This window comes from Castor canadensis, chromosome 9 (genome assembly GCF_047511655.1).
Source record: "Castor canadensis chromosome 9, mCasCan1.hap1v2, whole genome shotgun sequence".
NCBI lineage: Eukaryota > Metazoa > Chordata > Mammalia > Rodentia > Castoridae > Castor > Castor canadensis.
In genome coordinates this window covers 120,800,452-120,816,242 of record NC_133394.1, presented here as the reverse complement: position 1 = coordinate 120,816,242, position 15,791 = coordinate 120,800,452, and the positions used below count along the sequence as shown (strand labels likewise).

General features: G+C 35.7%; 1 protein-coding gene across 6 annotated transcripts in view; it reads right to left on the bottom strand.

Annotated features, from left to right (window-relative positions):
* Positions 1–1,383: 1,383 nt before the first annotated feature.
* Atp8a1 (ATPase phospholipid transporting 8A1) overlaps positions 1,384–15,791 on the bottom strand; it is a 215,317-nt gene continuing 200,909 nt past the window's right edge. For all 6 annotated transcript variants that reach the window (XM_074042343.1, XM_074042345.1, XM_074042342.1 and 3 more), the window contains 4 exons: positions 15,218–15,306; positions 14,432–14,524; positions 7,265–7,356; positions 1,384–5,982 (listed from right to left, as the gene is read on the bottom strand). In XM_074042343.1, the coding sequence (XP_073898444.1) occupies positions 5,885–5,982; positions 7,265–7,356; positions 14,432–14,524; positions 15,218–15,306 (372 nt within the window). In that variant the 3' untranslated portion in view covers positions 1,384–5,884. The remainder of the gene's footprint in view (positions 5,983–7,264; positions 7,357–14,431; positions 14,525–15,217; positions 15,307–15,791) is intronic.

Genomic DNA, 15,791 nt, shown 5'->3' with positions numbered 1-15,791 from the left:
GTGGTAAGGGAGGGGGGTGGAGGCAGGGGGGAGAAATGACCCAAGCATTGTATGCACATATGAATGATAAAACAATAAAAAAATTATAAAAGAAAAGGTTATTGGCTAAATTTAGCCATCTTCTCATTTTGTTTTAATGGTGGGCTTAAAAAACTTAAGAAATTCATTCATCATAAAAGGATGGAACTGAGATGGGCACCAGCAGCTCACGCCTGTAATCCTAGCTACTTGGGAGGCAGAGATCAGGAGGATTGTAGTTTGAAGCCAGCCTGGGCAAACAGTTCACAAGACCCAATCTCAAAAAAAACCCTATCACAAAAAGTTGGGCTGGTGGAGTGGCTCAAGGTGAAGGCCCTGAGTTCAAGCCTCAGTATCACAAAAAAAAAAAAAAAAAAAAGGATGGAGCTGGTGCCAGTGGCTCATGCCTGTAATCCTAGCTACTCAGAAGGCAGAGATCAGCAGGATTGAGGTTCAAAGCCAGACAGGGAAAATAGTTCATAATACTCTATCTCAAAAAATTCTTCACAAAAAAGGGCTACTGGAGTGGCTTAAGGTGTAGGCCCCGAGTTCAAACTCCAATACCACACATACACACACAAAACTGTGTGGAGACATGAATTAGCTGTTTACTTGCTAGCTGATTTAAACATGCCATGAAGAGTAAAAATACAGTAATTTGCTGGGGACTTGGCTCAAGAGGTAGAGCACCTGCCTAGCAAGTGTGAGGCTCCAAGTTCAAACCCAGTACTGGGAAAAAAAATACAGAAATTTTACAAAAAACAAACCAAAACAAAACAGTAATTTTACAAGAAAAAATCTTGTTACTTGTCATAAGAAATTAATTGAAATTAATTGTTACTCAATTGTCTCATGAAATTAGAGTTAACATATTCCATTTTACTTTTCATATATGGATTAAAATAAAGGGAAATTCTGTATATCACCAGAGTAGTAAACAAAATATGTTAAAAAGCTATAGACTGTAGTATTGTGGATTTGAAGGATTTATAAAGCAGTATAATTTCCTTGTTTTCATGGCACTGGGGTTTAAACTCAAGGCCTTCCAGGTGCTAGGCAGGCGCTCTACCACTTGAGCTTTGCCCCAGCCCTGTTTAGTTATTTTTCAGGTAGGGTCTTGAGATTTTGCCTGAGACAGTCCTCAGACTGTGATTCTCCTACCCATGCCTCTTGCATAGCTGGGATCACAGGCATGCACCACTACATTCAGCTTATTGAGATGTGGTCTCACTAACTTTTAGCCAAGGCCTGGAGTGGTGATCCTTCTGGTCTCTGCCTCTCTTGTAGCTGGGATTAGAGACATTAGCCACCAAGCCTAGCCTAAAGCAATACAATCTCTCAAACTAGCAATCAAAACTTCAACAATTTCCTTTATATAATGGTAAAGTTTATTTTATTTTTAATAACAATTAGAGGACAAAATGTTTAAAATTCGCAGTTTAAAACATGCACATCCACAAAAGGCCAATGACATATGACACTGCATAGAAATGAGTATTACTGAACCTCAATAACTATTTATAAAACACAGTGCATCGAACGTCAAGATGGACAAACCTGAGAAGACTCTCCACTCATGCAGCTTCACAATTTCTACAGCAGTCTCAGTGGGAATGGCTTTTCATGGAGCTGAAATATTATTTTATTTTTAATACAAACTGTAGTTTTCCATAGCTGCCTTCCAAGGTTGCCTTTTTATTTTTAACCTAATAAACTTGAAAATGTGAAAAATGAAGCTTGAAGAGGTTACATGACAAACAGTGTTTACTGCACGTATGGCTTCTATTCTGGAACCATGAAACATAAAAATATTCTTAAAAAATCTTCTGCTCACGTCTTTGTAAGAGCACACTTACCTATGGAAACTTGCTGTTAATTCAAAGTAAGCAAATAAGAAATTTAGCTTTTTTTCCTACTTCAGGAAGATTTATTTGCTGAGTTTTCATGAGTTTTATTAAGAAAAGTTCTTACAGGCAAGCTAAACAAAAGATTCAATTAAATTTGTTCAAATGTTTGTAAAATAATTTACTTATAAAACAAAAGTTGTGTGGAGGACCAATTAATTTGTCCACTGATTATTAAATTCCAGGTAGACCATGATAAAATTTTATAAGGCAGAAATAAACATCACGATTTATAGCAATAGCCATGCACTGGCTAGGATCACTTTAAATATTAATTCATGCAAACCATAAACCTATCAAAAACACAGCTGTTCTCATACAGAAAATAAATCAAGATGAAAAATGGAAAACATTTATTTCCTTTCCTTCAAAATTGAGCTTACATTCCACTTTAATAGCTGTTGAAGGTTAATTAAAATGCAGCAAAATGTAGCTAAGTTTCACAAATGGCTTCAGTTATTTTAATGTGAGAAAAATCAGACTATGGTGTTTGTAAGAGCCATTACAGAAATGTTATCATTAAAAACCATTGATTAGGCACTGAACTGCATGATGTCACCATAAATAATTTACAAAAAGAATTCCACAGCCCTGTTCATTGTGAGGTGAACAGGCTGGTCCTTTTGATAAATTTTGTAAATGGCTATTTGTAAGATTAAAAATTTATTTCATGAAGTTTTAAGACCAGGAACTCAAATGCATGAAAATAAACCCAAGTGATTTTTACCTTTATAATACTTATGACACTGTTAAAATAATTTAAAAATCATGAGTATAGAATCGATTACTTTCTGACTAGCATTCATTTTCTAAAAGAACATTTTAAGTGACAGGTTATAAGTGTCACACAGTGCACACAATGTAGAACAAATTATCATGTTACTTTCTTAATGGATATATGGAATACTGAATTGAAAAGTTAAAATACAAAATTTAATGATCAGAAGAAATGCTGATTGTTTTCTACGTTTCCTCCACCTGGAAATTAAGGGCAATCATTGGTTCTATTTTAATGACCACATACTTTCTGTGAATGGCTAGTCTTATTTAGCAGAAGACACATTCCGCCACCTCAATGAGAAAGTTTCCAAAAAGTTCACAACACTGCTGAGGCAGTCTCACTCAAGAGTACTGAATGGAGGCGGGAGGGTCAGAAGCACACTTTTTACATTTTACATCTACTACGTTCCTGAGAAACACCGTTTTCCTGCTCATAAATTCTACCATATAGCATCTTTCTGGGTGTGAGACACCAATATATTTTATATGCATATACAAAACATTTATAAAGTCCACGCTCAATACTATGGTGTACTATTCCAACATTAAAGAAGCAACTCCCAGCTTTCACTGCTAGAGGAATGAGGACTTTTGACTGTGAAGTAGTATTTTCTGAATTGTAAACACTGTAAAGCAACCATGTTAGCATTTGCCAGAGTCCCTACAAGGGACTTTTTAATTGAAGAGTATGTGTTATTTGTTTCAGAAAATACATGTTGAAAGTCACTTCAACTGGTTATTTGAATCCTGGTAAAACCATGTGTCTTTTTTCCAATTCAAGAAGGTTAAAAACTCAGAGTATTTTTTCTAATTTCTATAAAGTCACTGCAATTGCAATGCTATATTTCAAGTTTTGCCCAAGTGGTCACTCTCTGACCCCTACCTGCTATCCCCACCCAAGAAGAAAAGAGATGGATTTAATGTCAATAATTCAAAAACAGGACCATGGAACAACAACAACAAAAAAACAGGTTACATTTCAGATTATGATGTCATACATTGATTAACCACAAATATTCTCATGTTAAAGATCTCTACCAAAACAAACCATGTTTCAAGATAAAAATAAACCTTTAATTTTTGTTATTTAAGTCAGAAAATTCAGTTCTATTATATCCATAATGTTTTGATATTGAAATTTTTGAGAATGATGGCCCTGATGAAGTCAGGGCAAACAGAAGCATCTCTTCTCTGCGACTGCTGTGAAGTGTTTTTTTTTGGAGGATGCACTTCAATCTTGATGATTTTTGTGGTCTGACCTCAACTATCACTGCTGGGAGGCCCTGGAAAGGCTACTCTGGGGATCTATTCCACAGATTTAAAGTCTATGACTTTAAATCTTAGACTGGATATCTGTGGCTTTGCTAGATGTTTTGATTCATGATTCTCTTAATCAGAATCCCAGTTGGGAAGGGTCTGAGAAGTGAAGTACATAAACTTTTACTTCACTTTAGAATTATGCACACGTGTGACAATTGCTTATTTCTAGAAAATGTGGAGACATATGCGTAACTAGCTATATACAAAGAGAAGGAAAATACACATATTCTGATTTTAAATCTAGATTGAGAAACGGGGAAAAGAAAATGAAATGATTAAACTCAACTCAGGGCAATTTGAGAAATCACCTCTTTTCAATTCTGTTTTTTTAAAGTTCTATCTACTTTGCTGGTAAGTCCACTTAAAGGCAAACAGGCTTTTGAATAAAAGGCAAAAAAGTTTGCTTCACTCTCTGAAGTATATCTGAAACCTAGAATTCCTTTTTTTCTCCTTAAATGAAAGCATTGTTTTAAAAATAGTGTAGAAAACTGGTTGTGGTTTTTAAACAGCCCCTTCACCACTTATTCTTGGCAGCAAAATAGGCATTTTCAGGAGATGTCATGGAAACACTGAAAATAATTAAACTGATTGTACATTTTAAAGCACATTAACGAGCCCTACTCATGATGAAAAGTGTTCTTTGACCATAAAGTTACAAGCTTGAATACAATAGGTATTGTTAAAATTGGGAAAGTGTATTACTTATTTGTCAATAATCATCATGTAGCTAATTTTGGGAACTGTGGGACCAGTGAGCTGTGAAATAATTCTTGGTTTCAAGTGTCTGGACAGTCACCATAACACTGAGTATGCTACATAAGTCATCTCCAGTGGAAACAAAGAGTGAAAATCAGAACACCTATAAAACAAACCTACGTACACAACACAAGCCCATGCACTTATCTGACATGTTATCCTAAACATGGAAACATAAACTTTGGAAATAAATATGCAAGCATAATTTTCTTGAGAAGGGTAACTTTAAGACAGAATGACACCACTCAAACTACAGCAGAAGCCAGATTTTTGGAAAAATCTAAAGGATGATGAAATGTTACCAGAAATGACTAAGACATAAATACAACTTAAAAAAAAGCAGTATTGTAAGAACAGTCACATTAATATATGTGCCTCAAACTTGAACAAAGAAACATGACAAACAACAAAGAAGCACTTGTAAGGCTGAAGGTGCAACATCACATATTTTAGTAGCAAATGCCTTGAAATACTCATTTTTGCAAATCACTCTCACATTTGAAAAGTCAAGCATGCAGATCTTACAGCAGAACTGGAAGTATACGTTCCCTTAAATTTCTGGGCAAATGACTACTGAATGAGAAATATACTTACTGAATTTCTTTGGCAAACACTTAGCAAGACAATTTTTGACACGAACACTTATTAATGCCTTGTTTAGAAATGCTCAGTAAGTGAGTCAGTTCCTTGAGATGCTGGTTTATTTCAGCATATCCTGAAATCTAAGTCTGGATATCAAGAGTCCCTTTAACTTAACACCATTTTAGAATTTTTTTAATGGTTGGTTGCCAATGAATTGATAGACCCCAGATTGACATCTTAAGAACCTTTCAGAAAGCATACTGGGAAGATACAAGGTTATCTCAATTTCTGTTTTCAAAGCCTTAGCAAATACTTTAAGAAATCTGAAAGATGGTTTTACAGTTGTTGCACAGTGCCTATGTGGATGATGTATGTGAATCTGAAGGTCCATCAGTGAGGGGAGCTCAGATCCATCCTTCTTCCCCATGACCAGACTGGAATTGGTCAGCAGATTGCGGTGACAACCTTAGATTGTGGTAGTTCTCTTTAGAGACACAGGAGGGTCTGCTTCTCAGCCCCTCCCATCACCACTCATCAGGCCTCTGTTTTGTGGTATCATATGCTCTAATCACCTCAGACTGTGAAACAATTCCATTTTCATCTTGAGAGAAAGCATACCCATCTGTAAGTTAATGACAAAACAGAAATCACCATTGTGCATTTGCTGGAAATCACTTTATTCTGAGTTTTGAGTAGTCATTGTTTAACTTGGGAAAGTAATGTATGCTTCCCACCTTCAAAAGCATGAGACACCAAGTTTTAACATCCGGAAAAGACATGAACAGTACCAAAATGGAGAGTGGGAGGGCTGTATAGCCAGTGTGGATTTTATGGATTCTGCTCCCCACTGGACTGGGCAGGAGCCCTCAAATACTGCTCAATCTTCTGTTCCAAATCTCAAGTCCAGTCCATCCCTCCCCCTAAGATTTGCTTACTCATTGCTGGAGGGTGTTAAGAGTCTAGTCAAGTGTATGCATATATTTCTAGATAGGCCAAGTGGATGAGAGGATGGAAAAATGACGCATAATTAGCTTGACTGAAACATTCCACCATGAACACATAGATAAAAATATCACATTGTACTCCATAAATATACACAATTGTTTGTCAATTAAAAAATTGAGAAGATGGACACACACAGCTGCTAATGATGGAGAAGTGGTCTGCTTCCCTTAGGCAACCTTCTCCTTGGTTCTCAGCATCTATAAATAAACTCACTGGTGTCCCAATGTGGTGGGAAGGGATGTGGGGTAAGAGATGACCAGTAATGAGCTCACATCTTTAGGAAAGGGTCAAAGTATAATAAGTAAAAGCATTAAACATGAATATACATAGATGAAAATAAATTATATGTAGAAATAACATGAAATAAAAGATATATTACTAACAAATAAATTTACTACAGGGCTTTATATACTATATTCTCTTTTAGATCCTTGAAATGTTAAGAGGGCAAGGTACCTAATAATTTCTTACAAGCCTAAATATTCATAAATATTTTTGAAGGGGAAAATATATGTTTCCTTGAGTTGTATGAAGGCTGAAAAGGCTCTTGCAAAGTTATTCAAGTCAAAAAGATAACAAAACAGAGGCAGCTTTTAAGAGTTAAGATTTATAGTATTGATTCTTTTTAAGATTTAAGGAAGCAAAGAATGTGGAAATATTATTGTTTTTCTTTAAATGAAACAGTAAGATTTTAAAATGCTCTGTTAAAAGTGAGATGGTTGTGGCCAATGGATTCTTGTAACCATTTGTTTATATAACACATCAGAGATATTCAAAAATTGCTTTTGGTGTTAATTCTAAAAAGTTAAAATATGCCTCAAGTCAAAATAATACTCTGATAAATGACAAGATTCAGTAATAGAAGAGAATTTATTTGAAGTAAAAACTCAGATACTTACGGAGCAAGTTTTGTTGCAATGATTCAGAGCGGTACAAGTTCACATGGTTCTTCTTAAAGACATTCTTGAGCAGTTGCGCCCTCTCGGTGAGGCTGTGGAGCAGGTGCAGAAGTGTGAAATGAATTATCAACTCAGTGCAGCCTGAGTGTGCCCACAGAAGCACCAAGGAGAGTTACAAAGATGGCCTGAGAACGCTTCAGCCTTCTGATTCTTTTTACTCCACTTTCTCAGATAGAAAATGAGATCTCAAGTATTTATACCGACACTTTTGAGGTTAACTTCCCCAGAGTTAAGGGAGTTTTGTCTTTAGTAATAATCCAGTACAAAGTAAGATTTCTTCACTCCCTCTCCCCACTCCATGATATTTAAGTCATATGGAAATACAGAAGCTATTCAACACAATTAATTAAAAAAACCCCCAAATTATCCAATAGCATTATTAGCCCCTAAAACCTTGGTTAACTATGTATATTCTTATCATGACATTTTAGCGTTTAAAAAATACCTTAACTGCTACCATATCTTTTCCACACTTTCACATATTTTGGTGCAGAATATTTTTTAATAATGTTAAAGAAATCCTAAAAATAATAGAAAGAAATTTTATACACTTAATTAGAAAAATTCCAATACCCTTCAAATATGGGTTAAAGCATGTCCCAATTTCACTTTAACATAAAGTGCTTCCAGAAAATAATTATAATAGATAAAAGAACAAGGAAAATATTTACTTTTCCGTAAATATTTTGACCAATCTCCATAGATACAAATCCATATGATTAATTATGCAACTTCTAAAAGCACAATGTGAGAAATCTTGCATCCATCCCCTCCACTGCAGTAGAATAGTACTCCCACAGTAGGAATGCAAATAATTTGTTGAACAGATGAATTTGAGTAGTTCCAAATGCACTTATAAGCATCCTGAATCCTCCCAATCATGCCATTTCTCTATTGGCTGATTTATTAAACTTTTTACTTTGATATCAAAGAACCTAATAATACAAGGAGCAAATAAGTAATCTACAGGCATGCTAGCAAATGTTTATACAATTTCTTTTAATAACTGGAACTAACTCACTTGAAAGATTTCCATACTGTTCCTCCCCCCACTGTAAAAGCTGTAGTTAAGTTGCTGTAAGCTATGTTAGCTCTGTATCTTGCCAGCTTTTTTGAAACCCTGAAATGGAATAATCTGTATCATGTACAAAAAAAGGATCCTCTGCAGAGGGAACTCATCATGTAAATGAATCACACAGTGAGGCAGAAAACGAAGGAAAAATATTTAGAAATGCTGACATTTGTAGTAATCTTCCACACATTTTTTAAAGTCTAGCGATGATGACTAGTACTTACTAGACATATTTTATTGTCACTAGGACCTAGCTGCATTAAAACAAGAAATCTAGTTAATCTAAAATTCCACTGGTTGTGCAATTAGTTGTAAAACTTATTTGTGTCAGTGACATAAACAGACATGAAGAGTCAGAGAGGGCTATTTTTAACACGTCCCAATTCTTATTAAATGATCTAATGGTACAGACCCTGGGGCCCTAAGGAACACTGAAATATGTAACTGCTCTGAGGAAGTCAGCAGCGTTAGCAGCAGGTGGTCTGATTTTGTTGGCAGTGTTGGGGATAGGGTGCCTGGAAGTCTCTGGTGTTTCAGACTGAAATCACTATGGAAGGCTGGAGGACGGTGATGTACTAGGCCAGTTTCTTCTTCCCCAAATACATTCCCCAGGCTGTAGGCAGACCTTCCTTAATGCACCAGACTTTACTATTAGAACACTGACTGACAGGAGAATTTTATCTTTCACATTATAGCAACTGAAATACTAAGATGATGTAGTATTTTTTTTAAAGCAGTAAGAAAGTCTCTTTCTTGGGAAAGCAGCACATTCCTCAGGAAAGAGGGCTCTGGGTTTTACTTTGGTTTGATTCTGAGTCTGCTACTGATTAGCTGGGTCACCTTAGTCAAACCTTTCTCCTCATCTCCTATATAACGGGAGAATAATATGTAACTTTCAGGCAACTCTGAGGGTTTAGTGGCTTGTCAGCACAATGACTGACACTTAGGAAGCACTCAATAAATGCCGGGCCCTTCCCCCTTATCCTCCAGATCCCAAGGAATTTATTGTAAAAAGCAAAGAGCACAGAGATCATCACAAAAGGCACTTTGTTAGTGTCATTTTGATGCCTTGGTTTATATTTAACCTTGGCTCAATGCGAGGTGTCTACTGCTGTCTGTGAGTTTTACTTTTAATGTCCCATCTCACCTCTTTACTAAGAAAACAATTAGGTTTTTTAATTTGATTTTTTCTTAGTGACTTTGGGATGCCTGCTTTAATCTTCATAGAGCAGGGTCCCTCTTCCAGGATATCCTCTAGCCCTATCCTACCTTTAGGGTATGACTTACCATTTCAAAATTTATGCAGTTCTGTGCCATCAGTATTTATGGGAACTAATGTTATTGTCAAGTCACATCATGAACTGATAGCATGTTAACATCAATACATGTAATAAAAGTTCAGTTTTTGTTGAACAGTTTAACACAGTTTGAGAAGACTGGAAAAAAAGATACTTTTTCACTAAAACCACATCTATCCACAGTTCTTTGCAAGTAGTTTTCCCTAATCTTGCATAGTATTTCATTAACATACCATGCTGTGCAAATTCTGTTTGTTTAATGCAATTATACAACAACTACCACGTAAGTATTGCTACTTTATTTCCAAACCCAGAAAATGCTGTAATGTAGGTATTTGTTGGAGGTGAGTGAAAAGACACTATGTTTAAATATAGTATTTCTTCTAGAAATACTAAAAAAAAAGTTGCTAGTGGTAAAATCTTTCCTACAGTCATGGAACATGACTGGAATGTGTTGTCTTAAGGTAATTTTCATGATCTTGAAAGGGCAATAAACTAAACTTGAATTTATCTATATAATGGGAAATGAATCTCCAGAAAGTAAGCAAGGATTCATTTATGGAAGGTGGTGGTGGGAAAATGAACTGTAACAAGCCTAAACTCTGCCCAAGGTGAGACAACATTTCACTGTTCTTTTTTTTTTTTTTTTTTTTTTAACAAATGTTGGGAAGGATGAATGTCACAGTATTGAGAGTAGGCTGAGGAAAACCATGTGATGTATCCAGCTATCTTCATCCCCATCAAAGCATTTGTGTTATACTGATATAAACTCCTTTGTGAAAACTGAGTAGTATGATTTTCTGTTACTTCTGGGGCAATGCTAAAATTGCTTTTCATTAAGATAAATAACACAGAACTCAAATGCCCTGACCGCCCCACCAAGACAGAGAGAGGGCAGGAGAGGAGAGGAGAGGCTGTGAGAGAGCCCCATCACACCCACTATGACCAAATTATGTAACATCTTATATTCCTTATTCTCTTCTTTATTACTGAGGCTATGGGCCAAACAATGGTGACAGATAAGCCAGCGAGAGGTCTGACCTGAAGAACCAACCCTCAAACTCTATTTAGAAATAGCTGATAATGATATGCTGACAAATGCATACAACTAAAAAAAAGGTATTGGGAGTCTCATCATATTTGCTTGTCCCTAAGATGCACTGCTTCATACATACCCTTGTACCTGAATGATATCCAAAATTGTTGTTCTGTCTAGCATGGGCCCATAGTGTCCATAATCCCTTATCATAAACCTTCCAGTTTTTGAATTCATATTTTTATTTGTTTTAGGAATGGTAAAATGCTACATGCAACTTATAGATATAATATACATGTGGGGGCTGGGAGGACCATATTCCCCAAAATTCATATTTCTGCTATAAAATGTATAAGTTTTTGCATTGTAGAATAAATAAAAACTATCAAAGAGTCTTATATTTATAGGACAAAAGGTTAAGGAATAAAATGGTTAGGAAAATATTTGCCACAAGCATATAGAAAACAAAATTTCAAGCCCAGAGTTTTTGGCTTTTGGAATTAGGGGTGTTTCTGCTCCCTTGTGTCAGAGCATATCCACATAAAAGTTACAACAGAGCATGGGGTTTCATGGCTGAGGAGGAATTTTCTCCCCCATAAACAAGAAGCCAAGGTCACAGAGTGGATCAAGAATAAGATTTGGATTATTATTCCAACATTAAACTTAATCTGATTTCTATCATTGCTCAATGTACTTAGATTGGTGAAATATACTTTTCCCCCTAAAATTTAATGGGATATATCCAATTTTCTGAATAATATAGTATGTGACATACTTTTGCTACTAAAAATGACTAGTTACTGCAGCTGCAAGATGTTTTAATTTTTGAAAATGAAAAAGAAGAGAAATTATTGTAAATATTGATTTTCATATGGTACTTATAATTTATAGTTTCTCTGACATGTGCATTTTATACATACACTAAACTTAACAGTAGTACTTGCGAATGATCAATCAGATCTTTCTTAAGAGTTGGCATCATTCTAGGACAACATAAACAATTGCTGCTTTGGACATTATGAGTTTGATAAGTAAAACTTACATAATTCTGTTTTCACATATCAGATTTTTATTTCACAGCCTACATGGCAATCATCAATCTGCCACATCCCATGCAACCATCCTTTCACCTATCCATTTGTTCCTTAGGCTGGTGGAGTGGCTCGAGTAGTAAGAGCAACTGCCTAGCAAGCATGTAGCCCTGAGTTCAAACCCCAGCACTACCAAAAAAAGAGAAAAAAAAAAAAATGGAACTCATTCCTCAGTTTATTCTTTTGACCTTTCATTTATCCACTCAATGAATATTTATCCAGGGCTATTAAGTTCCTAGAGCTGGGTTGAGTGTTAGATAGCAACTCTGACAAAGACATCATAGGCTTGCCTTTCAGGGAGCTCAATCCAGTAGGGAAACAAATGGCCATAGGGTAAACAAATAGTGCATTAGACTGCAACACAATAAATACATCAGAGGTTTATAAAAAGTACAGATAGTACGCTGGGAAAGAATTAATTTTATACGTGAAAAGTTGCTGGAATAGGATCCAAACTGAGTTTTGAACGTTAGGAATTAAGAGTGCCTAGTTTGTAACAGGGCTTTTGGCCCTCAGACAAGGAAACAGCAGGTGCTAAGCGGGGGAGGCAAGGTGTTTTATAATTAAAGGATATGTGATATTGCTAGAATATACAGAAATATCAATTTCTCCCCTCTGACAATGAAGATAACATTTGCTAACTTTTTGAAATATGACATCAATTTCATTTTCCAAGCTTCCTAAAATAACAATGGAGGTAAAATCAACCTAACAATTCTTTCACTGCATTAGAATGTCACTGGTTTAGTACTTAGTTCTAGCTGTTCTCTACCAGGAGGCCACCATGCTTATGCTGATCATCAAACTTCTGGTCATCAGCATGCAGCAACGGGAATGATGAGTCCATGCTGTGCCAGGGGTTTGTGGTATTCAGCTAATTCAGCTAACTCATTCCTGAATTTTGGAGAAAAGCTGAATAGCTATTTTAGGCAAGTGAGCTGAACTGCAGCAGGGCAATTTACCTTTTGCATTTTCTAAAGTGAAGTTGGTGGTTATTTATGGTAGAATTCCTTTCCTTCCTTTTTTTCAGACACACTGATTTATTTAATGGAAGGAGTAACATCACAGACTCACTGCATCTTTAGACTGAGCTGTCAAAGACACTGATGTATCAGTGACTGGTCTTATTAGTTTGCATCAGGCAAATTAAGCATCATGGTTAGGGGCTTTGTATAAATTTTGTTAACATACTTACAGATATGAGAAATTTACTTCAAGGGTGGCCTATCCCTAATAATTGTTACTAAATGGCTTGATTCACAATTTTGTGAGCTAGAATGCTTATCATACCCCTTCACTGCTAGAAAGTGAAAAAGAAAACAGTTGCTGAGGGACTGTTGTTCCCAAGCCATGGAATAGGTGCTTTTGTATGAAGAACCCTGTGATGCAGTTTCAGATGAAGGGGAAGGTGGAGGGAGGAAGGCACCCGTGACCTTGGAGGTTAGTACTACAGTTCCCATCTATGCACAGGACACCAACGTAAGAGGCTCACACTTTGCCAGGTTCTGGCGGGTTGTTCTTGCTGCTGTCCCACATTCTTGAATAATTAGCCAAAAAGCAGAATCACGATTTGGAGCAGGAATTCTGCAATCAACTGTTAGGGACTTGAGATCCAGCTCTGCCACTGATAGCCTTGGGAACTCAGTCTCTCCAAGCTCCAGTTTCCTCATTTGGAAAAAGGATGGAGATGACCCACTCACACAGCATCTTTGCAGGGATTCCACGAGACACAGGTGCACGCACAGCAAGTGGTGAGGGCTCTCCCATCAAATGTCAGGTCGCTTTGGCCTCACAGAGGAAATGAGAACCCTCTGCCACCTACCCCATTGTGTTGAACCAAGTAGAAAAGCTGAGTCATGATTAAAGTGTCACATACCAGAGTAAAACATATCTTGGGTAAAACATTTGTACAAAATCTTCGCACAGTTTCATAGGATGAGGGCAAAAATAAACTACTAGGACTATCTTTATAAATTGTGCTTTCTTACAGATGGCCTTAACTAATTTTCTTTTTAGTAATTCTTTGTTAATTTAGTGAATGATTTTTTTGGGGGGAATGGTGGTGGTACGTAAAAGAGTTCGGAAGGCATAACTTCACAGATGACATATATTTAGGCAAGTTCTTAATAACATATTGAACCATGGATATAATTATAGGACAGTTTTTTCCTATGCTGAACTATGATTATATACTTTTAAAATTTATCAACATTGTTTCAAGCTAAAAGTCTTTTTCTTCCTTTCACTTTAATAACACAAGAATATTTGCAACTACCATATACCTCCTGCTCATGAAGCATAGGGCACTAAGCCATGTGCTTGACAGTATTTTATTCAATTCTCCCACCCCTTTTTGATAGGCATCATCACCCCCATTTTATTGATGAGAAAACTGAGGCTCAGTAGCATTAGGCAACTTGGCTAAGGTCACACTTAATTTAGGAAGTGATAAATTTGACTTGAATCCACTCCCGATTCCAAAATCTTTCAGCTAACACCATCAGCTCCATGCTACATGATAAAAGCAAGTTTTACCTCTTGTTACAGTGACTGGTACAAGCTGAAATGTAAAGTTCACTTGGAAAAGAACATAGTCATTGTGTATCTCACCTTTTCCCAAGCACAACTGCTCCCGGGTCTTGAGATTTTGCCTCAAGCTCCTGAACTTCATCTACCAATGTTTTAAAGGCAGTCCTCTTGATGCTGGCGAGGGGAAAAAAGGATTTGCATGGAAACAATCTTGTGATGACTTGGCAAAACTAGACATACAGCTTATTGTCAGGCTGCTGGTAAGTATAATAGTAACCAGAGTCCAAGCAGTTTTTTTAAGAATCTAAAAAAAATAAGTAATTTTGTGCATTGATAAAATTAAAGGAATCGTCTTAAATAAACAATTAGGTTTAGAATATTAAAACTTATAATTATTAAATATCATGGAATTAACCTTAATAACTTTTTCTGTGGAAAGATACAACATTTTGAAACTTGCAATCCTTGAGAAAAATCTATAGTTTTGTTTCATCCATTTTATGTTTTATAGATGTTTAGAATCGGGAATTTTTTTTCATGGCTATTGAAAAATGTGTTTTGAGACAGAATTTTTTTCTTCCATCTTGTATGGGCTTTGGGGCTGATTTCTAAAAACTGTACTTATCTCTAATGCAATTTTCTTCAATGCACATTTGTCTGACATTCACTGAAAGTACCTTTACTTCTCATTTGGTCTTTTAAATTAATTTACTTTTCTAGTTCCCAAATTATGCCTTTCTTCTTATTTATTTAAAATTAATAAATACTATTAGTTTCTGTTCTGCAAGTTTTAATTGCCTGAGTTGATGTTATAACTAGCAATATCTGAGGATTAACATGCATCTTTATTTTTGGGTATATACTTACACTTTGTATGCCACATCCAGAAGCAAAGATGCCACAGGGATAAATAATAAGCCCATCCAAAAGACCCCGGAACTGAACAACATGGCTGCCTGTTATAAACCACCAGAAATAAGAATACTTTAACAACTGAGAAATACATTCACTAACCATTCATGGTTAGTTTTTACATAAGCAAAATAAACATATCATTCTGAAAAAGGATCTTCAATAACTTTAACCTCAAACTTGTAAAATACTTGAGATCAAAAATCAAGTGTATTAAAATACTGCATTTACCTTTTCTCTCAAGTAGCTAATAGACCATTTTTTTTTAAATCATGTACCATCTTTGCATATAAATATTAAATTTTTTATTATTGTGTTCAATATATGAAGTAGTAAACCTTGATCTTATTTTATAACTTAGAATATCAATATCAAGTTTTCCAAGGAAACTTAAAATACACTCTGGATGAAATTATAATAGTATGGCATATGAAATAAATCCCAGTTAGAAACTGAATTTACTAATTCTGGCAATGAAAATTAACTTTTTTATAACATTGTAGGATATTAAAACAATCATCCAGGTAAA